Here is a 26,589-nt window from a genome sequence, read left to right on the forward strand (position 1 = left end):
AGAATCGCTCCCAACTTAATTAAGTAGGTAAACGTCCATTGTTTTTCAAACATTTTAGATTTGCGCGTCCATGTTGAATGTTAGCTCGTTATAATTCTTAAGACGCAATAATGGATTTAACTAGCAGAAATGAATTATTTTGACTTTAATTACATGTACAAGTTTATAATAATAGTTATTACATAATAAAATCAATGCTTTAAATTAGAAACAATCGTATTCAGTTAGTACAGATAAATATATAGTAAGAACAAAGTACTAAACTGTGGTAAAAGAGAAACAAAATTACAAACTATTTGGTGTTACTACGGATTTTAACGTATCTATGTGTTACACAGAATTTGAATACCGAGTTGTGTTATTGATTTAAGGTTGTGTTCAAAAACGTATTTGCTCTGTTTTTAATTTGAAATACAGAAATTGCATGTGTATTTTCGTCGCTATTCGGCTTTTTGTCACGTTTTTGTTGGTTTCTATCCTACACTTGTGAATTGTGATTGACCCTAGCGTTTCTAAATTCATTGATAAGAAAAAAGAGTCAAAAGACTTTTAGTTTTCGGTATGCATATTCGTTCCATACAAGCTACACAAACAGTTTACGTGTATATTCAGAAAAAAGAACGTTACACGTTATTTTATGTCAAAGTACTATTCTTGATGACGATCACAAGCTGCAAAACCTTAAATTTACATTATTGTCTTTGCTTTTTTCGTCACTTATAATTCTTTTATGACAACGAAGGGTTAGTTTGAATGTTATTTGATCGTAAGGGTAATCAATCCTGATAATTGATTTATAATTGTAGGAGAATCAATATGTCTTAGTTCGGAATCGGTTAAAATTGTTCAAGTTGACTTAAATAATCTATGAGAAAGATGTGACAGAATCATAAACATTACACATGATGTCAACTGTCTATCGTTTACCGTAATGTTATTTTGATGTACACATAACGATCAATTAAAATACAGTGGCAGCAATTCAATAAAAACAATTGGTGCACTTGCCTCATAAAGAAAGAATAAATAAATTTAAACAGAAACGTTTTCTCTCATCAGCGTTCTTCGTTTACATGAATTCACTAATGACTTTGCAGTTCAACACTTTCAGCACCAGCGTCAGTATTAGGACTACTTTGGCCTGATTTTTGAGCATCTAATAATGTAGTGTGTTCCCTTTGTGGAGACAGAGATAGATTGTTTCCTGCATTTTTGCGTTTTCTAAAACAGATGCATAAAATTTCAGACTTGCAAGAAACTTTTGTTAAAATTTACGTATAGAAAATAAAATCATAATGATAAAAACCTTTTTTTTATTTAGTAATATACCAGACTTTTATTAGCTTTGATTTTTAATTTAAAATATCAATTTACATGGTCTATATTTGGAACTGAGAAATACTTTACTACTCTCATTTTGTTTTTGTTATTTGCGTAGTTTTTATTGCAGTTAAAAGTACTGTCAAATCTGTTCTTTTTCTTTTTTTTCGTTCGCCCTTAATTGGTATAGATTTGCTGATTTAAGCCATTTCAGCTGATATGTATTTGGTCCTGGTATCTGTGATGAGTTTATGTTCAGTTTTGTTTAATACTATACATTAACACCACTGTTCGAAATTAGGGGAGGGTTTTGCATGCTGCATTCACGTTCATCCCGCAACAATCTGTACGTGTTTGTCTGAAGTAAGGAGGGTTGTAGCTGTATTTCATGATATGCTGTACGTTTATCATTCAGTACATAAATCAGTCCGTTGTTGTTTTTGTTTTTTTGTTGTTTGAACTGTATTAAAAAAAGAGGGACGAAAGATACCAGAGGGACAGTCAAACTCATAAACCGAAAATAAACTGACAACGGCATTTTAAATTTGTCGTTTTGAACTTTCAAACCAGACTATACGGAATGGGTTTTGGCTATTATTTCACACCTACGCCGTTCGACCTCTGGCTGAGAGCTGGCTTATTTGTATTATCCATTCGCTTGATGTGTTTGAGCTTTTGATTTTGTTATATGATTTTTCCATGGAGTTCAGTTTGTTGTGCTTTTACTTTTTGCAACTATGTCTTTGCTTATTGGTGGTTTACATTCAGTTACTGTCAAAGTATTGACTACTGAGAACAAAGTTAACCGATGTTCAAGTCTCATTGAAAAGTGAATAATCAAGGTAAAAAAGCCAGAACTTGGACAATTGTATGAGTTTCTATGAAGTGAGATAGGGTGCGTGGACAGAGTATGATGTGCAAATCAAAACCTTTTAATCACTACTTACTTAGACTTCATATATGATAATTAAATAGCAAAAATTATTCTGCTTACTAAAGTAGTTATTATCTCCCAAATATATAGCTCATAAATTCCTAGTAGAATACTAATTCCCGTTATGTGGATACATCTCGTAAGAACCATAACCATAACCCGAACATCACTCATCAATGTATTGAAAGAAACTCTTATACATTGTTTTAACCCGTATAAATTATAAATAAGAATGTAAATTGATTCTAATAAAATATAGTCAGTGCAATTATTTTTAGAATCGTTAATACTTTAGAATTTACAAATGTTTATAATGCTTTAAACCAATCTACCAATTATTGTTAGAATACTAATAACTGTTAGACCTAACCCTGTATATATAATCTTTCTTCCAGCTGTTTTCAGATCCTAATTAATGTCACACCTGACCCCTTTTATATCATCTTTCTTTCAACTGTTGTCAGATGACAATTACTGTCGAAACTAACCCCTTATTACTACTGTTACTAGCTTCTTGCTTACCTGATACAAAATATCACTACTACAATTATTGCCACAACACTAATAACTGCTATCACTGGAATAATTATCGAAACACTTACTGAAAAAAGTAACGATGTCAAAATTAAATAACCTAACTTTTATAAAATTGTATATATTCAAAGATTAAATTATTACTTTCAACAATTTTATGTTAAATCTCTTGCACAAAAACTTTCAAGAAAACTAATGTTATTGGCAAAACCAACACTAGCACATCCGGTGGTAACGTTAGTTAACATTTGATTCTGAGGATACTTCTGCCGCATCTCTTGTTATTATGTACTTAATTCTGTGTCAATTTCACACTTTCCAAACCCATTGACAATGTGTAAATATAGATACAACCAATGCAGCGAGTGTGACGTTATCAGATATGGTCGCCCTTTTTCACGACATCTAAATATGAAATTTAGAGAAAGAAACCCGACGTATAATCGAAAATCGAACAATGAAGAACTAATATCAAACGAAACACACGTCCATTTAACATGTTTAATAGAACAATCAACAAGTCAGGAAAATAATATACAGCAGAAGATGTCTATTTCCGGTTTACAATACGTCACGCCCGGTGAACTTTTTTATGTGGAGATGTCTTCCAGGCAAATTCAAAACACACCATGGCTTCATCAGGTAAAAATACTAATTCATATAAAAGTTTGACTTTAGAACTCCAAATTTCATTTTGAATTTAACCTTAATATCAAGATCAAAAAGCAATAGCATCAAATCAAAAGAATTTTAGTTTTTTCACTATATGGTTAATGGGTAGTTACATAATACAGCTAATTAAATGCATTAAATTGGCATGTCTTAATAATATATATGTTATCGCATGTCGTACTTAATAACTTAATAAAATCTTGTTGTCGATATCTTATACAGTTTCTGACGAAAAGTGATAATAAGACTCAATGATAATCTTGAACACAATACTAACATTAAGCTTTTGCCTCATTACCTCAAATTAAAAGATGCTAGGTCTCTTACACGTATGGTTTTTGATATACAAATACATTTCACTTATATCAATTTCAGAAGACAGAATTACTCTAATATGGAATCTTTCTATCGTTTTGGTAATTTTTACCCCAAAAAATGAGAATATAAATAACAATTTAGAAAAATTTAAATGTTGCTCGCTTTCTTTCACAACGTCAAAGTTCAGAGTAAAAGATATAACAAGTCTTAAAGTGTCCGAGGGATAACATATAAAAGGGAAGCTTATTGGTGAAACTGTGTCAATTGCATAGCGTATAAATTCTTCAATATCATATTGTAAATATCTTAGTTACATCTTGCGAAAAAAAACTATTCATAAGAAATCAAAGTGGCGGAAGAAAAAAAAGATATTGATATCACAACAAATTCATCAGGTCTTTCCATGCAAAAGTGGAAAGACCCAATTAACTCTAGACCTGCCACGTACTTGAAAGTTTAAATGAATGGAATATAAAAACAAATATTTCAATGGATGTCTTAAAAAAGCATGTCGTTTCTTTCAAATTTGATCATGAAAATTAAAATACTTTTATAAGAGAATATTTACCGGTATCTGGGATCAACGTAGCCATGGTGACACTATAATTGGTGGTGGTTGTGGAAATGTTAATATCTGTGGAAAAGTTAGTTGATATTTGAAATGTAACTCCTGGTGAGGTTGGAGATAATTTGGTACTTGTCATCTTTGTCGAACTACTTGGTGTTGGTGGTATGGAAATTCCTATTTGAAAATAAAGATCAGAAGTACTTTTAGTTATTATTCTTGTCGGCGCAATCAGCAGTTATTCCCATAAGATGTTGTCTCCTTGTTTTTCGCAATGTTATTAAGGCAAATGTTATAAGAAAGGGAATCATTTTGATTTTTTTACAAAATTAATTAAGCGTTTAAGTGAGAATACCAATTTTCGGAGAGTTTAACTGTAACTTTATTTTAGGTGATACCTTTTACGTTCACCTGTCGTTACACCAGATTGTTAATTTGACAATACAATTGGAGCATTTTTATATTTGTCTGTGAGCGTACATGATGAAGGTGAAACCATTAAAGCGTTTCGGACTGAGGAAATTTACAAAGTGTTGTTTTCATATCTTTTAGGAATTGTAAGAGTTGAGTCTACCATTCATAATACCTGTAATTAATTTTCTTAATCTGACCTAAATTCGTGCATTTCCTTTACATAGTGTGAAATTAAAAAAATTGCAATGAAAATAACAATTCTTTTTATTTAATGTTTTAGAACACTTATAGAAATAAGCAATCTAATTTTGACCTAAAATCTAGTTCAGTGAAAGACAGTTATAAATGCATGTGACATTTGTGCACATCCCATAAAGCATACATGACATACACCTTTTCATTTTGTCCGTTATACTGTCCAGTTGTCACTTAAGGTGGTATGGGAGTCAAAATAAAAATGATAGAATTTGTTCATACTTTGTCAAAACGTAGTATCTATTGATATATGTAGAAAAATATAATGAAAATGATAGGTCACCGCGCATTTTCTCAAGCTACAGCTAGTGACAAAATGACACATCTTGTATGGATTATACAGGAAAAAAACACAATTTTGAGATAAGAAACTAAACAAATGATAGAATTGTTAAATACTTAAGGAAAAGATAGCTTTCAGACAATGCTTTGAGAATATCAAAAGAAAAGATAGGGTCACCGTACATTTTTCCGGCTAATATACAAAAAAGGAAAATTCCATGTAGAATCCTTCAGAAAATGCACTGTTTTAGGGTTACCTCCCCTTAAAATGACAATTTGTTTTAAAAAAACAACCAAAAATAATCAATACTTGCAAAAATATTAATATTTATAAGTTTTATTCTTATAAATTAGTTCTTTTAAATGAAAATTCACATTAAATATCTGCATTCCTGCATCAAATTTTGCTCACTTGATAGAAAATCTGAACCTTGGGTTCTCTGTTTTTTACAATCCAAGATTGAGGAAGAAACCCATACCACCTTAAACAATAAATAACTATTCAGTTGGTTTCAGATACATTTTTTTTTCATTATTAGATTGAGTTTGATATATCATGTTTTTCATATATCACTACAACATTTCGTTTTCGAGTACTGTTGACCGTGTTTGAATGTATTGGCTTATTTTGCATAAGAACTTGATGCGTCGAGAAGAAAATACTTTATCCAAATGTTTATGTAGCATGCAACATTAGAGTTTATCAGAAGATTAAAAAAAGGAATGTATAAAGATACATGCCTTTGAGTGTGATTTTTAAAAATAATCAATTAACAATATTCAAGAACTAAATCTAATATTTTGTTTAAGAAAAGGTTGCACTTGTTTTGATTTGGATATTTTTCTTTGAAAATGAAAAAGATAGTGTAGTCTTTGGATTAGTCAAATATAATGATTCCATCAAAAACATAAGTTTTTTTTATAAATATTTCATAAAAGTAGGATTATATGCTCGTAAATGTCGAAAGAGGAAAACTGGAATACAATAGCAATTGAATATGTAAATAAAAATTAAATGAACAGTTTATTCTTTAGCTATTATTCTGAAATTTTACAACTCCAAATACACAGTTAGGTTCATGCCAGTAGGATTTGAACAAAAGACTTAATGAAGGAATGCACTCGGTGATTATGTTGTTTTAAAACATTTATTTATCTTAAAATAATGGAAATTATAAAACAAAACAGTTTTTGGAGTTGTATCCTGATAGATTGTCAATATTTGCAATCACCGTCATTTGCATCACTAAGTTTATTGACGTCAGTGACCTAATGACTAGAAACCATCATATACTCAGCATTATGCCCATAATTGACATAGGGTCACGCGACATTGATGGAACATATGTTTTAAAAAAAAATGCTTCAAAGATACTGCAGCCGTTTAAAAGGCGTTCAGTCCTGATACCAAGGTGATTTCCAGAGCAAACCAAAATACGCCGGAAGCTTCCTTTATTATTAGTAATTTATGCATCCCTAGCTTTGATTGGCCTAAAGGTTTTACTACATTTACTACGATGTTTAAAAAGTAATTCAATGTTAATGACTTTATGTGCTTCTATATTGAAACCAGTGCTTTTGGTGTTTCCTGCTTTGCTACATCTCCATTGCCTTTAAGCCAGTTACGTTACCGGTAAATACTTATATTGTAATTCGACACTAGGATTAATAAAGTTATATTTGAATTCATCAATAGCAGTCACCAGTGTGTAATACTAAATAAATACAATTACTTTTGGCGCACGCCTACCCATCCCGAAAGAGTACAAAAACTTTGCAGAACAAATTTTGATACATTTTACTTTTATCAACTTTCACGACAAAGTCAAATCAATCTGAAGGAACGCTCCGAACATGTCAGAAATAAAATGAATTTTACTACATCATCAAAATAAAATAGTGCCTTCTTTACCCTTGCTACCTTTCCATTTGTAACGGTCACAACTGTAAAATAATATCTCAAAACACAAAAGCTAAAAATATTCCTTTGTTTTTTATCAGCACTCACTAAATGAATCATTATTGTTGGTTGATTGAAAATTAGGGATTCGTGATGTTTAAAGATAACAGCATAATGCCACTAACAGATTAAGCGAAAACTTATCCGGGTAACAAACTAAAACCGAGGATACACAATAACTGCAAGAGGAAAGCACTGATCTGTAACAAAAACTAACGAAAACATACATAGAAAAAGAACATTTGATAACAACTCGAATTCTGACTTAGTTCAGGACATTGTGAGAAAAACTTGATTGGTTGATCCTGGTTTCTGCTAGCCAAATCTCCCGCCTATATGGTAAAGCTATAAAACTGTTAAAATGACAACACAACGTGACAGGAATTCAGGACAACAGATGCATGAACACTCAGCACTGAGATATATCTTACATTGAGGAATGTATCTCCCTCCTGCAAAGCTCTGATTCCTTTCACGGATTTGGCTATACTTTTTGGAACTTTTGGATTATCGCTCTACATCTTGTATATAAGCTTTGGATTTTACATATTTTGGCCACGAGCATCATTGAAGAGACATGTATTGTCGAAATGCGCATATGGTGCAGAATAATTGGTACCGTTAATGTTATAAATACCACTGGCTCGATGCCTCTGCTGGTGGACTGTTAGTCCCCGAGGGTAGCACAAGCCCAGTAGCCAGGTACTGGCATGAAAATACGGATTTTTTTGTGCTATTAAATTTGCTGTTAAAAAATATTAAAAATTATTATAAATTAAGGAATGTATCTCCCTCATGCAAAGCTCTGATTCCTTTCACGGATTTGGCTATACTTTTTGGAACTTTTGGATTATAGCTCTTCATCTTGTATATTAGCTTTGGATTTTACATATTTTGGCCATGAGCATCACTGAAGAGACATGTATTGTCAAAATACGCATCTGGTGCAGAAACATTGGTACCGTTAATATTATTAATAGATAATATGTATTTAGATTACAATATGTAAACCGTAACATAACAACGGTCAACAAATTATTTAAACGAGCGCGACGTCAAAGTTTAGAATGTAATTTTTTTTTTCTTTTTTTTTTTTAATTTTAAAATTTTAAACATATTTTAACATTCACCTGTTACATCAACTCTTAGTTGCCCAGTTAAGAATGATTTGATTGAAAATGTTCTTGAATATTAGTATCACCAGACACTAGTTTCATTTGAATTAAGATAACTATGTATAGGTGAACGGTCTTGAATGCTTTAAATTTAAATGGAGTTATTTCCCTCTCTGATGTTAAAAAACAAGGCTTTTCTAATGGCAGACCTTCTTCTCATCGTTTGCATAATCAAACTTGAAAGCAAAACTTAACCCTTTTCTGGAACATCCATCATCATCAAAATACAGGATTTAAATTGTTGTCAGCTAAGCTAAAATGTTTGGGAAATTCAGAAGATAAAATGCTTACCTGGCAATTTATTCGTTGGAGCATGTTTGGATAAACATAACGTATACAAGTTAGTAGAGCAATCAAATAGTTTGATTGAATACACCTTTCTGTGTCTGTGTATAGCGGCACATCTGGTTGGGTATAATGGTAATGCTAAAACAATAAATTTCACCGAACTAAAATCGTAATTCATTATATTTGCATGAAAGACAATTTTCTGTTTCCATAATAACTTGATATACCAATTTTTCTTAACAACATATTTTCTAGTTCTTTAAACTTTAGAAATTTTCGGAATCATTTAGCCTCATCCGTTTGAATGCCTTAAAACATTTTTCCAATTGACTCCCATATTTTCTTTTATAATGTTTTTACCTCAAGTATAGATTACCTTGTACCTTATTTTGGTTCCTATATTTATCCCCTATCAATATATACTAGTGTTATGAAAAGCTTGTTATTTTGAAACTGAGTAGCGAACTTCTTTAATGTACCGATTGTGTTATTTTTGCAGTTGGTGCATTTTGAAATTGTAACACGGTGATAACTGCTGTACACATATTTTGACTATTTTATTTAGTATGTCTGTTAAGTTCACGCATCATTGTAAATATAACGTAATTTGATGACACTGTCATACAAAGTGAGAGGTTTAGCGCTATAAAACCAGGTTTAATCCACCATTTTCTACTTTTGAAAATGCCTGTACCAAATCAGGAATATGCTAGTTGTTGTCCATTCGTTTTTGATGTGTTTTGTCATTTGTTTTGCCATGATTAGGGACTTTCCGATTTGATTTCCTCTGAGTTCAGTATTTTTGTGATTATACTTTTTTTTTAACCTTGATACGTTTCGTTTTGAATAGATATATGAGAATTCGAAATATATCGGAACAGAAAGGTTGCATCTAGTTCACCTAAATATATTCTGCCTGACATGATAATATGGTAATTTATCTATTTATCCTATCAAAAATTTAATATAAGATCAAACTGTTAAATCTCCACTGGAACGTTTTTAATATGTGAATTTTCTCAACAAACTTGAGTGTATGCGAGTACCTGTTTTCAGTCAATCACATGTTAGTCGGTGCACGATGAGGACAAATGAAATGGTATAAAACAATTAAACCTTAATCCTTTTCTCCGAACGCTACTTCATATTCAAATATCCATTGCACTTTGATATATTGAGAAATACATGAAATAGAGTAAACAATGTCTAAATCTGCCAATCATTCTGTCTGATATTATAGATATCAATATCGACATGCGCAATTTACTTAGTAATAGTTGGATGGTAATCTACTTCTTGTCTCTTTAAACTTTAAATGATCGGGTCTTTCAGTACTATTCGCTACGTTATTATGGTATCTAATGATAACGTGTAGGACAATTGAAGAAAAGTATTTTGCTGAACACAAACACCTAGAATAATGTAAGTCTTGGTTATGAGTGTCCATATGTAACTTTAGACTTCTTTTACTAAACAACCTTTCGTGTACATTACTATACCATTGATTTGTTATTGGAGTCACTTATTGTAGCTTAATATTCCAGTGCCAAACATTAATATCTAGTGTTAAGGTATATCCTGAGGTTTTTGTTCTTCAGGGAACTTTCTCGTCTAATCTTTATTGACATGCATTCATTGTAAACAGTTTTTTGTACATTAAAACTAAATACATATCTCCTGGATTATAAACCATATGGATATCGTTCAGACAATTATAGGTTTTTTGAAACGTATGTCATTCTCGGAAAGTTTTTGATGTTTGAGGGGATATGGCACATATTGTGGAATGTTGTAACTTGCCTAGCAACATTCCATAATTCACTACACAAGAACAGACATATTGAACAATTCAAACCTAACCAGAAAAATGTGGTTTGGTAGAAATATATTTTTGTTCCAAAGATGACATTTGATCTATTAATCATTGTAAATAGTGTAGACAAAAGATGGTTGATCCAAAGTGGTAACACTGTATCATCCTTTAAGTTGGTTTTGATAACACTTGTTCTTTGTTATACGTTTAGGAAGTAAAGATTGATTTTCAAAACATTTTAGATAAACTCGTCGTAGATCACTGCTTCTCTGTAACGCGCCCATTTGATGGAACTGATATGTCTCAGATCTTTGAACTCTCATTACGCGAGATTTTAAATGACTATAAGTATTTGGGTTTTTTTTGTATACTATCCCACGATATATACCACACAAAATTTCTTATATTTGTGTCAATAAATGCGCCCGTGCAGGTCTCAATTATGGTTGTAAGTCATAATGTGGACAATCCTACAGTAGCAGGACGAAACTAACGACTTCGTGTTATTTAGTTGTGCCTTTTTATACTCCTAGAGGAAGTTTTTATTTTTGTTTTCCATCTATATTTTGAAAACATATTATTTCCATTAACATGTAAAATACTCACTCATGGCAAAATATCGAGCATTATAAATGGCTTCAAATGAGTTAAAACTTGTTTTAAAGGTCAATACAATAAAAAAAAAATTAAAGGTCAATGCAAATATTATATGCATATACCAATGCCATTTAGTTCGATTCAAATAAGTCTAAAAAACAGAACAAACTTGAAACTTGTAGAGATTTGTTAAGCATGTAATCTCCGTGGAACGGTGTTTTATAAATTTACGGCAATTTTGAATATAAATTGCACATCCAAAAGATATGAATCGGTGCCCATATTATTATCTAATTCCACTTTTTCCCTACAAGGATTAATATTTTGTACACATGTCATGCGTTTCGTCCATACAAGACGAATATTGATGTACGAATCAACGAAGTTAACGAATCCAAATTAGTAAATAAGTTAATTGTTAACAGCAAAAGTGTGCAATAAAATAAATAAGTCACGTTAACAAAATAAAAACAAATAAGGTAAGAAATGACGATCCTCGGGAAGAAATTTTTATTATTTCGAAAATTTTAAACGTTTTGTAGTAATTACCATGTTTGTGATAACTCAACTCTATACAAAAGGGATGCTAATAGGGTTGGTGACACCGTAGTGGCGTCCCCAAAGTGGTTGTTAAAACACATTTGATTTATCTTAGAGTGACGTTCTTACAATCAAAGTTCGGTATGTGTGTGTGCTTTTATTGTAAATAAGAAATTTGACTTTGAAAACAAATTAACAAAAGACCACAAAACACTTTAACAAATCATATATAATAGTATATGCCACATAAATGTGCCTGAACGCCTAATACAAGTATCCAAGATAGTCAGCTATGCAATATATAAAATAATAAATGTGTATTGAAAACAATAATATCATTTCTGTTTTAACATAAAACCCAAGAGGATGACATTAACAGTTGTAAGATAGTTGTAATCTTAACTCAGTATAACGTAATTTTTTCATAATCTTGATTTGTTAAACTCTATCTGATTATTTCGATAAAATCACGTCCTGAGGAAATGGTTTTATATTACGTCAGATGATTTCGTATGTCCATCCAAGTACAGACAACTTCTATAAGTCAATTTTAGTTGATCATGTATTCATATACGATCAAGCAACTTACGTGTTTGTATGTCAAAATCATTATAATGTAACCCATGCAACCAATATTGTCCTTTTGTTGAAGAGGATAATTCACCTTCGTTTAACAACCTTGAAGAAATGTCTTTACATAATTTCTGTGCGTCGTACCATGACATCGCATTTCTTTCTGAAATAACATAAACAACAAGATAAAGGTAATTTTTATTTTATGTTTCCGAATTACCTTTGATGTTTGATGTTGGTCAGTCTTACCTTTCTTAGTGTATTTCGTGTGTTTTTTGTGTATCTTTTCATCGCTTTCGTTTGATTTAGACATTGAGGCGTCAGTGTCTCTTCGATGTTTAAATGTTCTTAGATATTTTCTGTCCTATTGTATTTTTGACTGACATTTCATGCACTGTTTCAAAAAAATATGTAAATAAGATGCAAGGATTCATTTAATTTTCGGACGCGCGTTTGTTTTGTTTTTTGTTCTTCTTTTTCAAGCTCAACAGCAACCGGATTGTAATATGAACAAATATAAGATCTAATCTTATGTAGAAATGGTGGATAAAACCATGTTTTATAGCTAACTAGACATTTCACTTGTACTTCTGTACTGACATGAATTACCATAAATATGGTTATATTTAAAATTTACTGTTTACAACACTTTTAATTTTGAAATACTTAGGAATAGATTACCTTAGCTGTATTTGGCTAAACCTTTAGAAAGTTAGGCCCTCAATGCTCTGTATTGATTTGGCTTTTTTAACTTTTTTGGATTCGAGCGTCACTGATGAGTCTTTTGGAGACGAAAAGAGCGTCTGGCGTTAATACAAAATTTAATCCTGGTGTCTATGATGAGTTTGTTTGAATGACAGTCGCATTGAATTCAATTAAATTGACTGCAATGTGTGAACAAAACAAACAGGCGTACTAGGTAAAAACGTCAAAAGTTGTGTTTCAGCAGTCAACATTGTAGTATAATCTTAAATAATATAAAAGAAGCATAACATTCCATGTAAAGAAAGTACAGGAGCAAATATGAAAGATGAAAATTGAAAATGTACTTTTGCACATTTACACAATGGTGGAATGTTATAAGTACCGAGCCACGTCATACGTATACAATCAAAAATGAGTTCGACAGTACAGTTGAAAATATTCATGGACATAATGAGAACTTTAACACGTACATATTATATTAATAAACAACCTCATTGCCTAGATTCTATACTACAAGACCATAATATAATATTTCAAAAATTGATTCTGCAAATTTAAGGTCTTGTTATCTTCTAATAAACCTTTTTAGGAACAGGACAAAACGTTCTTTGACAGAACCTTGCCTCATCAATTTTCTGCTTCGAAACTGGTGACTTTTTCCAGTAGCAGTTGCGAGCTTTTTTCGGTTGATGTGTTTCAGCTGTTGATTTTGCCATTTGATTAGGGACTTTCCTTTTTTAATTTTATTCGGAGTTCAGTATTTTTGTTATTACTATTAGTTATTATTACCAAATGAGTTGGGAAATATATGTCCCATACGCAGGTAAAGTTGTAGTATTGGTGCTCAGGTGGAGATATATTATAATTTGAAAATCAAAATTATTTTGTAATCGATACTGGTATCACTGATGTCAAATATTTATAAGTCAAAATATAAAGAGGAGGAAGCCTTATATGTTGCTTCCTTAATTTGTAGTGATATATACTGTTATCATCTTGTTTTCTGTGATGAAATTGAATTAAAACCCTTATTGAATTGAAGAAAATGTTACACGAAACCTAAATACATGCGACAATAATTTGCCGAATTTAAATCATGTAAATTCGTTAGATAGGAACCAAGTACAATAACAAATAAACCAAACTGATAGAAATATTTAAAATGAAAACTCCGTCAATTAGCATGGGGAATGATGGTAAACAGGGTTAAAATATCAAAAGTTTTGATAGAACTATATTTAGAAAAAAGATCGAGATATAAGTTTATCTAGAAGTTCTTTAGAATCCACAAATGGTGAATAACACCACGCGAGTAAACAGTTTCACATAATAACTGAACAAAAACATCTTTTACTGAGGACAGACTTTTTTCATGTAATGTACAATTCTTAAGTTCTTTACATAATTGAATCAACGGTAAAAGGGAAAATAAAGCAAGTAACTTTACCAAAGAAAATTAAAACACAATTCTAATTTGATTTTTAAAGAATTAATGTTGATTAAGCTGAATCATATCGATAAAGAAGACTATCTCAGTCTAAAGTTTTGTTTATGTAATTCCGTTCATGATATTTCAGATCTACGAGAAAAAAACAATTAAAATGGCTGTAATATCTCAATATAGAAAGCCATTCGAATATCTCCACTGGGTTGAGCGGTATAATACAAAGCTCTTTAACCATCACGAAATCAAATGTGTTGAAAATTAGAACAACGAATATATAGAAAATCTGTAGACACTTTTATGACCAGTAAAAAGAACGACTGACCATTCCTAAAGCAAAATACTAAGATCAAACATGAATCCCCTTTATTATTACCGAAATTGCATAGAGGCCGTATGAAAGCAGATACAATGGAGATTTTAATAGATGTATAAGATGATTTTGTAAATTATCGCTTTGTTAATTTTGAATACGTATTTACCAATTGCTGTGCTACCATAGCAATAGAACTTCTTATATGTCTGGCAATCTTCTTCTGCAACAAAAACTTTCGACGTGCCTAGCGAATATCCTACAGGACATAAATCTTTGTCTAAAATAACATCTGCAAACAAAACGATAAACAAATTGGTCGAGAAAGTGCACAGTGGGGTAATTGATTACACAAATTTCATCAAAGATACATGAATTTTATATTTGTAAACCAGTTGCACGTTTTGTCTATAAAATTGATCATTGACGATCCAAAAAAACTACAGTTAAGCCTGCTTAATATTACGTTAAAATCTAGTTTTTACATATCTTCTTAATAACGACACTTGTTTTGAGTTTACAGAAATGTCTTTACGTTAAATATTAACCATACACATGAGTACATATCCAATAAGGACTGATGGTTCATCTGTTCATAACATTGCAACATACATTTGTAATTTAAACAAACAAACTAAATCATTTAAAGTCTGTCTGTGGATTAAGCATGATAATTTATCGCATCATATTTTTATTAGTAATACCATATGGCATCTGAAATCATTTATCTGAACAATGAAGTTTATATTGACTAATATTTATTATATGCCCATGTATATAAACAGTATAAATACGATTTCGTTCTTTAACAGCTGCAGTATTCTCACCATGTGTAAATACTTAACATACGCAACTAAAGATATCGTTACTTTTATTTAGATTAAGAATTATAACTGCTGTTAGAAACTATGGATTCCGTGTGTGTTTTGATTTTACAATGCAAAGATCAGCTCTGCCGCTACAGAACTATTTTTGCGAGGATTTAGATCAATTATAATGATTAAATGTGATTATACAACAACAGAAAATATTAACTCATAATTCAGTCAATACAATTAATCACTAGATACATATTACGACAGTCAGACAAAGCAAATATTTAACTACAAACTGCAAAGTTAATTTAGTTGACACGCACTCAACATTGGTAAAAAATAAAACAATACTTAAATATATTTTCAACATTCATGCAAACTTTTTTATTAATGAAAATGTCAATTCAAGAAAACATTAGTTTATAAGCAATTTGGGATTTCTATGGCAGAATCATCAAGACTTTTTATCTGAAGTGATAAGTAACCGGTCAACTTTATGTTAAGAATGTGAATTTAAACCAAGCAGCTGTCAACCCATATAAGACATTAATCCTAATTAACCAGGTTTGCCAGTTTCCAGTCAGAAGTTGGTTGGTTTTATCGATATTCCGATTTCCTCTGCCAAAAGAAAACCTGTTCGCCATTATAACGACGAACACTCTTAAAGATGCGCTATGTACTGACAACAAAAACCAAAACCAAAGCTTTGTATGTTCTTTTATACCACTCATTTTCTAATAGTTCTTTAAACTTGTTTAAAATTAAGAAAAAGATAAGAATATATGTTATGATTGCTAACTAGATCACTCTCTACTAGATACCACATGACGTATCAGCTAGCACATATACGTCACCGTACAGTCTTCGAAAATGATAAAGCCCATACATCATTATAAGCAAATACTTATTGTCTGCAATGTCAGCTTGTTTTCGACTTATCAGTTTGAATGTCCTTTTGGTATATTTCGCCGCTCTTCTTCAAATAACAAACACATTAGATTATAGACATATGACTTTTAACAGACAAATACATAATTGGAAGGAGTTTAACATATTGGCTCACACTTGACGGTCAAACTATAAAAATCAGTTGAAGAGGGATTTTCTTATCACAACGATGCAAATCACATACAGACGCGTGTTTCGTCTACATTAGACTCATCCGTGTCCTCAGATCGAAATAGTTATAAAGCCAAACAAGTACAAAGTTGAAGAGCACTGAGCACCGAAAATACCAAAAAGTAATGACAAACGTTGATAAGGAAATTTTGACTTACGTTTCTTAATGTCGTAAACTTTCATTTTTAATGCATTTTCACTATTTTCACTATGACAGGAATCCTCCGAAATAGCATGGAGGTCGTCAATAACCAGTTCATTATCTGATATACAATAACTATTGTTTCCCTGGAATAAATGGAAAAATAATTAACATTCCTATCAATTGTTTCGTTATCATTCTAAAAGATATTATTTTATGAATATTAGTTTCAAATAGCCCTTTCAACTGTAAGACAACAGAGACTAAGCAAAACAATAGTATTATTAAGGTACGAGATACAAGAGGTCTGTTAGTGTCCAGTTTGAAGGATTGAAAAATTGTACTTGATTTATAAATAGATAATATAAGTCACAATTTCAAGAAAAATATTCTGTCTTCAAAATATTTTGATTTTCTTAAAAAGACTTCAATAAGATTTTGGGAAAACGTCTTGCTTTAAGCGATAGAACATGTAGCCGACTGTGTTTCCTAATTTGATTTTTAATTTATACAATTTTAAATACGTTCTCTTCGAAATCGAAATTAAAGAGAGTTAAATCGAGTAGAAACTGTCGTATCTGTTTCTCTTGTCATATCTAAATGTTCTATTAAACAGGAGATTGAATTGTTGAGGACAGTTTTTTATTGTTTCTCTAACATCTTTAAACAACTAGCATAGACTTATAACATTTTAAGCCTATACATAATCTAAGGGCACATGTCTGTAGGTGCAGACCTTTAAATTCCCCTCTAAGTGTATGTGGCTAATTATGGAATCTTGCTTGCTGTCATTGTCCATTTCATTCGTATTTCTTTTAATGATGGCTGGTTTATCAAATGCATACTTTCATATTAAACACAAAGTAAGAGAATGTTATAACGATCGAGACCAAAAAAAATATAAAATAAAATTTGAAATTTATAAAGAATTCGACCATCTTATCTTGATTTTAATAATTTCATGCCTACGAAACACAGGATTCGATTAACTTAAAATTCAAGTTATATATATGTTGTCTGTTCCAATTGTACTATAAACAAAATGTTACAATTGATTTCATCTCCAGCCTCGTATATTTCTAGGGTTGTTTTGTTTTTGGTAAATGTACGTCATTAAAAAAACATAGCGAGGTTTTTATTGACGCAAATATTGCAACTGGCTGAGTACATCTATATAGATTTTTTACTCGCATTCTAAATTGCACACAATGATTTATGAATTAACAGTATTCATGATTTTTGAAAAAAAATATCCAATCTACTAGCGAGTGTATCCCATTTAGCACTTATTTAAGAAAATACATCACTTGGCTGCCAAATTGTCAACTCGATTTCTTTTGTTCTGATCATCACTGATTTTGCTTCGTGTATTGGAGGAGTTTTTTTGGTTTTCGGAGAAATATGAAATCAAATAATAGATCAAAATAGATCAATATAATAGGTTTCTGTTGGTCAAAAGAATAATTTAATTTGCTTTTTCTGTAGTGTTTCTGTTGTTTCGTTGTTTTTCTCATATATTTGATATGTTTCTCTCAGTTTGAGTTTGTTACGCGGATTTTAGTTTTTTCAATACAAATATGACTTTTGAACAACGGTATACTACTGTTGCTATTATTTTTGACGAAGAGATTTTCCCTGCTTTTTATGCAAATATAAAAGCTCTTACACCAAAATATTCATTGAATTTATTCCATATGATTTTATGATATAATACAGTTGTAGACATTGAGGGGAATGCACACATTACTGTAGACTGTAGAATATGATGTTTCAGTTAATTGATATATAAATGTACCAACATTTGCTGGTTTAATTGTCATTCTGTGTATTGAACCAATTTATTTGATCTAATGTCATCTAGTAATGTAATTGACGATAATGTATAGTTTGTTATATCATAATGCATAAGTGCATATAAGGAATTGTTTGTTTTATCAGCATGCATTAGTTTATACAAGGAATTAGGATGATAATAAACCATTTCAAAGTTAATATAATGATTATGAAAAGGCAAGCGTTATAAATCCTATTGTACTTTAGATTATGATGACAATTAGAGAAAAATAAAGCATCAACGCAATAAGTTTTGGCATTTGATATCATTTTTAACAAATCAATTCGTATGTACTTACTTCAATCCCAAGTTTAGTATGTCTAGGATTGTCACACATCCGGGCACATGAAATAAGATCGGTTGCATTACAATGTTTGCTTTTCAATCCGTTTGAATGCTGGTAACAACCTAAAAAGATAATCATCATAGCTGTCTATAAAATTTGAGTCATAAAATATTGAAAAACCCACAAAATACAACACCTGACTCTGATATGTAGACAATGAAAATGAAAATAACATTATAAAATGACAAAACCGTCTTCCGCAGTAAGTTTAATTACACAGCAGTCTCCGCGAGCTTTCAGTTGAGACAAAACGATAATTAACACTTCGGTACAGAATTTTGATCGACATTAAAGTAAATATTGGGCTTTTTCAATTTGGCAGCATCTGTATTTTTTCTGTCTCTTTTATAATCTGAGGCTCACATGATTTGATCTCTAGATTCTTATCGAAAAAAGACAGATTAGGCTTTTTCTGCTTCTGAAGTGGCACTTCTCTAATTACTGATGATGCCAACAATTACATTGATAATATTCTATGCGTTGATGATGTCATAAAAGAAACTTGAGAAATTTATTTTAGTTAGACAAACGGAACATATTTTTTTCGTGTTGGCATTACAGAAATATGAAACTATGTCACAAGAATCCATGTGCAATATAACTTCAAAAAAGATATTTCGCTTTTAAAGATTTTAAGTTTAAATAAAAAATGAAGACATGCTATGATTGCTAATGTGACATCTCTCCCCCATAGACTATTGATTGACGTAAAACAAGTTCTCTGATATGTAATGCATATTTTAAGGTTTATCTTGCAATACAAAAGACCGAGGGGTGTCAAGATTGTTCAAATAAAAGACCAACCGTAGGTAGGTCTTTCTTTGGGAAATCATGACACCCCAAGGTGTGTTCTGCGACAAGAGAAAACATTAAAATAAGCATGATCTGACTTATAGAGCATCAAAAAAATATTATTTTTTATTAAGATTTGCAATTATATGCATCCTATTTTACCGACCATACTACAGTTGGTTATTCTTTACTAATGCGTTCAGGTTTAAATACGCCCTCCGGATAATTTAGGATGTGGTATAAAACTCACTTATTAATTTAGATATAAACCTTAGAAATTATTATCCAAGCTCAAAAAGTGTTGCTAAATCTATCTATTAATCAAAACGTTTTTTTACTGAGTCTTGCTATTGTTATGAGTATGAGTATTGTTATGCGATGATGACTGATGTACCCATATTTTGACTATTTTATTAATTGTGACTGTTTATTTAACGCATCATGTAAATATAACGGAATTTGATGAGACTGTTATTAAAGAGAGAGGGTTAGCGCTATAGAACCAGGTTTAATCCACCGTTTTCTACATTTGAAAATGCCTGTACCAAGTCAGGAATATGACAGTTCTTGTCTATTCGTTTTTGATGCGTTTTGTTATTTGATTTTGCCATGTGATTATGGACTTTCCGTATTGATTTTCCTCTGAGTTCAGTATTTTTGTGATTTTACTTTTGCCTACAAATTGCGATACATATATACAAAATAAATTTCTTTTTAAACGGTGCACAGAATCATATATTAACAATTTGAAATACAAAAAAAGTTTTAAAAGCAGCATTGCGTAGCGCTTTCATCCATCTTGGTTTCTTTAGACTATAAACGTCGTAATGTGAAACACATTATCATTAACGTCATTGTTCGTAACATATTCGTATTATGACGCAACGATATTTTTCATGTAAATTGTATTTAGCATTTAGCTCCTAGTCAAACATGTCAAACACGTTTATGAACTTTCTTTCTAGTTCCGTATTTGTATTCTTATGTTGGTTCCGTACATTTGAAGAACGGAAATATTTTTGAATTTTCCTCCAGCACAAATGTCTAAATGTTTGCTCAAACGAGTAACTTTTAAAAATTCATAAGTCAAAGGAGATATAATCGGTCATTTACTCTCATAATAACGAATACATTAACAAAACCCAATGGATCTTAAAATAAGAACGAAAAATACCAGAGGGAAAGTCAAACTCATAGATTGAAAACAATTTTACAAAGCCATGGCTAGAAATAAAAAGACAAACAGACAAATAATAGTACAGATGCCACAACATATAAAACTAAAAACTAAGCAAAAGGAATTGGTTTTCCCGTTTGAATGGTTTTACACTAGTAATGTTGGGGACCTTTATAGCTTGTTGTTCGGTGTGAGCCAAGGCTCCGTGTTGAAGGCCGTACTTTAACCTATAATGGTTTAATTTTTAAATTGTTATTTGGATGGAGAGTTGTCTCATTGGAACTCACACCACATCTTCCTATATCTATCCACCAAAAACTTGGAGTGATCTCAGGAGCTCCTGAAGGGTGAGCAGATCCTGCTTCACATGTGGCATCTGTCGTGTTGCTTATGGTATAACAAATTCGGTAATTAGTCTAATTCGGTAGGTCACATTTGTTAAAAAGGAAGGATATTGTAGTTACTACATAAGGAACATATCAGATATCATCTGTGAAACGGTTATTCCATAACGGTCAACCAGCTCGTGACGGCGTCCGTAAAATTAACGAAGGGATGATTTCAGCTTCACCATTCACTTAAACTTTACCCATCATTGTTGGTACAGCGTGTTCCACCCAAAGACTTTTCAGACATAATGTTGATACTATAATGTACACGTACCGAGCTATATAACAGAGGGTATAAATTTTCTATCACATCTGCCAAAAAAAAGCACCAGTTTACGCTCGTTTAGTAAGTTGTCTCATTGGCACTCACACCACATCTTCCTATATCTATTTGATGTCACAAGCTTATATACGAACATTCCGAAATATTTACTGTACAAATTATTCTATACTAGTTACTAGGAGATGGAATTTACTATTTATCAAAGTCATCAATATGCAGTATTATTGTATAGCAATATAATATTTCCCACAGAAAGTAACCAAAAGTTAGCGTGCGATAAATTTCATTATTGCACTAGTGCAATAAATCTTCAAAATTCATGACGTCATCAACGACAAAATATTAGTTTAAACCAATTTTTACTTTCAAATATTATATTGCTATTCAATAAAAGGGTTATTGCATGAATATTGTGAAATATTGTCCCTCGTAGAACAAATATTGCACTCGCAAGCTCGTGCAATATAAAATTTTACTCGGGACAATATTCCCCAATATTCATGCAATAACCCTATATTATCGTCGAAGATTACTATCAGGAATCATAGATAATGTCTACAACACTGCAGACGTATGTTAACATCCGTTATTCACATTCTACCATTATATGGATGTCACCGTATCTGCGATAATATGGGTAGATGTAACAAAAAGTAAGTAACTTAACAACAAAAAATAATTAAAATATATTATTCGCAACCAAAACTAATTAACATATGCCTTACAGTTAGTTTACCTTCGTATACAATGCTGAATGATCGTACCAGATAGGCATGGATCCAAGCAGAAAAATCATCAGGAATATTTGAAGTATCCATACTATATATAGGTGTTACATCACATTTCTTGATGTCGTCTTTTACAACTTCTGAGCAAAATAACTTCGAAACGTCTGAAGCTGTATTACAATTTGTCTCTAAATCCTCCCACATTGTTCTTGTGCTTGTTATCTCAAGATTTTGACTGTCTGCAATATTGTCTGTAATAATATAAGCAAAGTGAATAAAAATTTTGTAATATATATCTCTAAGTACATTTTAAATAATAAGGACAAGATCATCGATGTAGTAGTAATTGATATGGTATGGTCCTAATTGACTGTCAGATACAATAACACATAACCTTATTTAGATATAAGAATATGTATTATGATTTTTAAAAGAGACAACACCTACCAGAGAGAAGAAAGGCAACTATGTGTCACCATAGGATATTCAACGCAGAGCAATTTATACTAACAAAGACAAAATCAACCAGATGATGACAATATTCAAAGTTTACTACAGGTAAAATTGATATTCTTTTAGTTTATTCAACATTTCCAAAAAATCAATAAGTTCACATTGACTATATCTAAATTTATGAACTAGATAAACAACCTCACTGCTAAAGTTTTCTTGGAAAATCACCCATGATAAAAACATATACTAAAATAAAAGGTGCTGTGTAATATATTTTGATTTATAAATTATTTGTCCACACAAATGTGAAAGTTAAAAAGTAAATATGCCATGACATTAATGTCACATTAATGTCGATGTGTCTGTGTCGTGCATTAAAGTGCATTAACGTGTTTAAAGGTATATTGTGTCTGAAATGCTTTTTGCTAAGAGTAAGGATTGAATTTATTGAGCATAGTCGTTATGAAATTACTTCGTTAGTTTAACTCTTTTCGATTTTGTTTTCTCTACCGCTTAATTGTTTTTCTTTTTTCTTCTTCTAAATTTTACACTACATAGTACATAAAAAGCTCGAAAATCCTGTCATTTATTTCTTGCCTTTTGTCCGCTTTTATATACAAGATTTCAAAATGTGGTATGATAGCTAGTTAGACAAATTTTAACCTGAGATAAGGTGGAAAGGTAGTTAAAAATTATAGGTAACCATACGGCCTTTAACAATAAAAAAAATTGAACATTCCTTCTCCCTTAATCAGTTGTGTCACAACGAGATTTAGAACATACTACAAACAATTGTTGCAATTGGCTTACATCAAAAGATTGCTATGAGACACACAAAAAAATTCTTATTAAGAAAAATCGATGCAAAGTACCAAAAACAGGAGAACTTGCTGTTACTGAGATTTATTTAAAGGTCATTTAAAACTTATAAATAAATCTTTTTCTCCAAGGGTTAAGTACCAACCAAAAGTCCATTTTTGTGGATATTGGTGTTTGGTTTTTAGCAGGTCCGTGTTTCTATATTACAATTGAACTTGCGTCAAAAAAATATTTACTATACATAGATACATTATCAAATCATCAGGAAATTATATTTTGATACTTTCCCACATGATTAATTTCAACATTCCAGCAGCGCCTGCATACGGAGTATATATCTCCCAATTGATACGATATTCCCTATGATTAATTTAGTCTCTTTTGAAAATTTATTGATAACACAACGTTGGAGAATAAAGAACATTATCATGAGTGTATGCTCGGAACAAAAAAGACTGTTTGCATCAAATTATAACTAATTGGCTATTGCCTTATAAATGTTCAGTATAATTATTGTATATAATTATCTTATAGCTTATTATATAATTCTTATAGATGACGAATAGTTTGAATTTTTGTTTTTTTTATCATTATTTTCAGGCTGGCTGACCGATCTGAACAAAGACATAACACGACGGGTATCGTATACGATGCAGGAAATGCCGGGGCTCCTCATTTGTAGTGGAGGTCGTGTTGTTTCTTATTTATTATTTATAACTGTTGATGTAAATGTCCTTTGGTTTTTGTGAGTCTTTGTTTACTGCTTGGTTTTGATTGTTATAATTGTCTCCTCTGAATAATATTGTTATTTGTGTTAGTTGTATATCTGCATAATTGAAACAAACACAAATGACATGTAATGCACATTATTAATACTGTCATTGATGATGACTTTGTTCGTTTGTTATTTGATTATTTATCAAAAAAACAGGAAATGTTGCTTTTAACAATGTTTTATACATGTCAATCATATTTTAGTGCTACAATCAATTGGCAGACAAATTCATTTTGTATATAAACAAAACGTGAAAAATTAAAACAAATGAGCTACTTTATTGTTTGTAAACTATTTGTCTTAAATTTCCACTACTTTGTAGTAGACGAAATATGGTACTTTAAGTTAGCAATGCAATCCTCTTACTGGTAAAAAAAACATTTAAATTTAGAATGGAAACATGGAATGAGTCAAAGTGACATCAACCCAACCAAAAAGCAGTACCGTTATATGTTCCCTTCAACATGCATTTATTATTATGATATTCTGAATAATTATAGAATACTTACATAATGTTAACGTCAAAATCCAAATTAGAATAATCAGTCTTAATTTCCCACAATTGTCAATGCTGAGAGACATTTTATACTGTGGGCATTCTCCAATTAAACAATGTTATATTTCCATTCCATAAAAATACACTCGAAGAATAGCATATCCTCTTGCATTCAAAACAATTTCATCTACATATATATAAACGATTATTGAATTGTTGTATCAGGCTATTTCCATAGACAGAAAAAAATCCAATTGAAATTACTTCCGTTTCTAAAAAATCATTTCAGCTTTCGATTCTACTGAAACTATCATACCAATGTTATTTACCAAGTTCTATTTTTGTCTGCTTTTGATTTGAGGAATGATACAACTAATTAACATATTCGTTTCTTTTATAGCTTTAGAATACAATAAGTAGATACAATTGCATGTTGAGAAAGCCATCATCTCTTTCTATAAATAAAGTATATCACTCGTTTGTTCCAATGGCAATTTTTGTTCATATAGATTCATGACTAGAACAAATTACTAATAAATATAATAAGTAGGTTTGGTACCTTCTCACTCTTAAAATATTTTTTTTCTCACTAACTTTTCTTTCTCTTTATAACATGTATAAGGAGTATGATAACACGTACTATGAACACTCTGTGCATATTTTCTTCAGATTTATTTATAACCTGCATTACATTATTTACTTCTGTTTATAACTAAATTTAAAATATACACATGCTATAAAAAGATTTAAGTCAGCTCGTAGTCACCTCATAGTTACACAGTTCAGCATTTAAAAATAATTATTAGGATTTCTTCCGAACATCAATTTGAAGTTACTTTTATTAAACAAGTGTTTTGGTATATCAAACATTTGTCAAAATGATAAACAATGTTCCAAAATATATTCTTTTACTTATACACGTTTTCCGTTTGAGTGTTGGTATTCCGTAGTTTAAGGACTCTATTTAAAATTGTGCGTCATCATACACAAACGTAGATAACTATAAACATCTGTTACCAAGTTGTTTCTAATTCAATTGACTTCGCAATATTGTATGGTTAACTTATCGTATGAAGACATAAACATCTTAATTTTTACTTCCTTGTTCTAAATGTGAGATGGTGATAACAGACTTAAGGTATCAGCACCAATCAAAATAAACTAAAACCTATAAAAGAGGGACAAAAGATACAACAGGGACAGTCAAACTTATAAATCTAAAATAAACTGACAACGCCATGGCTAAAAATTTAAAAGACAAACAGAAAAACTATAGTAAACAGGACACAATTAACATAGAAAACTAAAGAATAAGCAACACGAACCCCACCAAAAACTAGGTAAGGTGAACAATAAAGGGTAAATGATTTACTTTCATTAAATGAGATGCATGAATTCTTATATAAGTTGTTGTTGGATTTTAACTAGCTGTCAGTAACTGCGAGTACTTTTGATCGGTTATTCAAAGAAAAAGGTATCAACATTGAAAGTAAAGCAAAAGTTAATCATTTGATTGACTGCTTCGATCCACAAAAAAAACCCATTCTAATACCGGTTTTATAATCGATGATTTACTTATATTATTTATTGCACAAATTGCACAAATTAGATGAAAAAAAACCCACATGAGCTACGTGGGGAAGATGTGTATTTTATTAGTTATTGTATCGAGTAACAGTTGTAAAATCTCAAAACGATAAGTACATTCCTACTCGTACT

At 30.9% G+C, this 26,589-nt stretch overlaps 1 protein-coding gene and 1 long non-coding RNA gene across 3 annotated transcripts; one reads left to right on the forward strand and one right to left on the reverse strand.

The window, feature by feature from the left end:
- LOC134708093 (uncharacterized) lies at positions 1-25,411 on the reverse strand. Of its 2 annotated transcripts, XM_063568395.1 has the most exons (10): positions 24,884-25,265; positions 22,336-22,578; positions 18,911-19,020; positions 16,795-16,924; positions 14,872-14,994; positions 12,257-12,403; positions 8,721-8,855; positions 4,347-4,520; positions 2,777-2,855; positions 17-1,221 (listed from the first exon to the last, which is right to left on the reverse strand). In XM_063568395.1, the coding sequence occupies exons 1-10, from the start codon at positions 24,954-24,956 to the stop codon at positions 1,083-1,085; spliced, it is 1,353 nt and encodes a 450-aa protein (XP_063424465.1). In that variant the 5' UTR covers positions 24,957-25,265; the 3' UTR covers positions 17-1,082. The 2 variants fall into 2 exon arrangements, with proteins under 2 accessions (XP_063424466.1, XP_063424465.1); XM_063568396.1 differs by lacking the exon at positions 4,347-4,520 and having other exon boundaries at positions 1-1,221; positions 24,884-25,411.
- On the forward strand, positions 10,006-24,650 carry LOC134708094 (uncharacterized). Its single transcript, XR_010105805.1, has 3 exons — positions 10,006-10,139; positions 22,762-22,885; positions 24,200-24,650. It is a non-coding gene; the product is annotated as an uncharacterized LOC134708094 (long non-coding RNA).
- Positions 25,412-26,589: the final 1,178 nt, after the last annotated feature.

The sequence above is a fragment of the Mytilus trossulus genome, chromosome 2 (assembly GCF_036588685.1).
Source record: "Mytilus trossulus isolate FHL-02 chromosome 2, PNRI_Mtr1.1.1.hap1, whole genome shotgun sequence".
NCBI lineage: Eukaryota > Metazoa > Mollusca > Bivalvia > Mytilida > Mytilidae > Mytilus > Mytilus trossulus.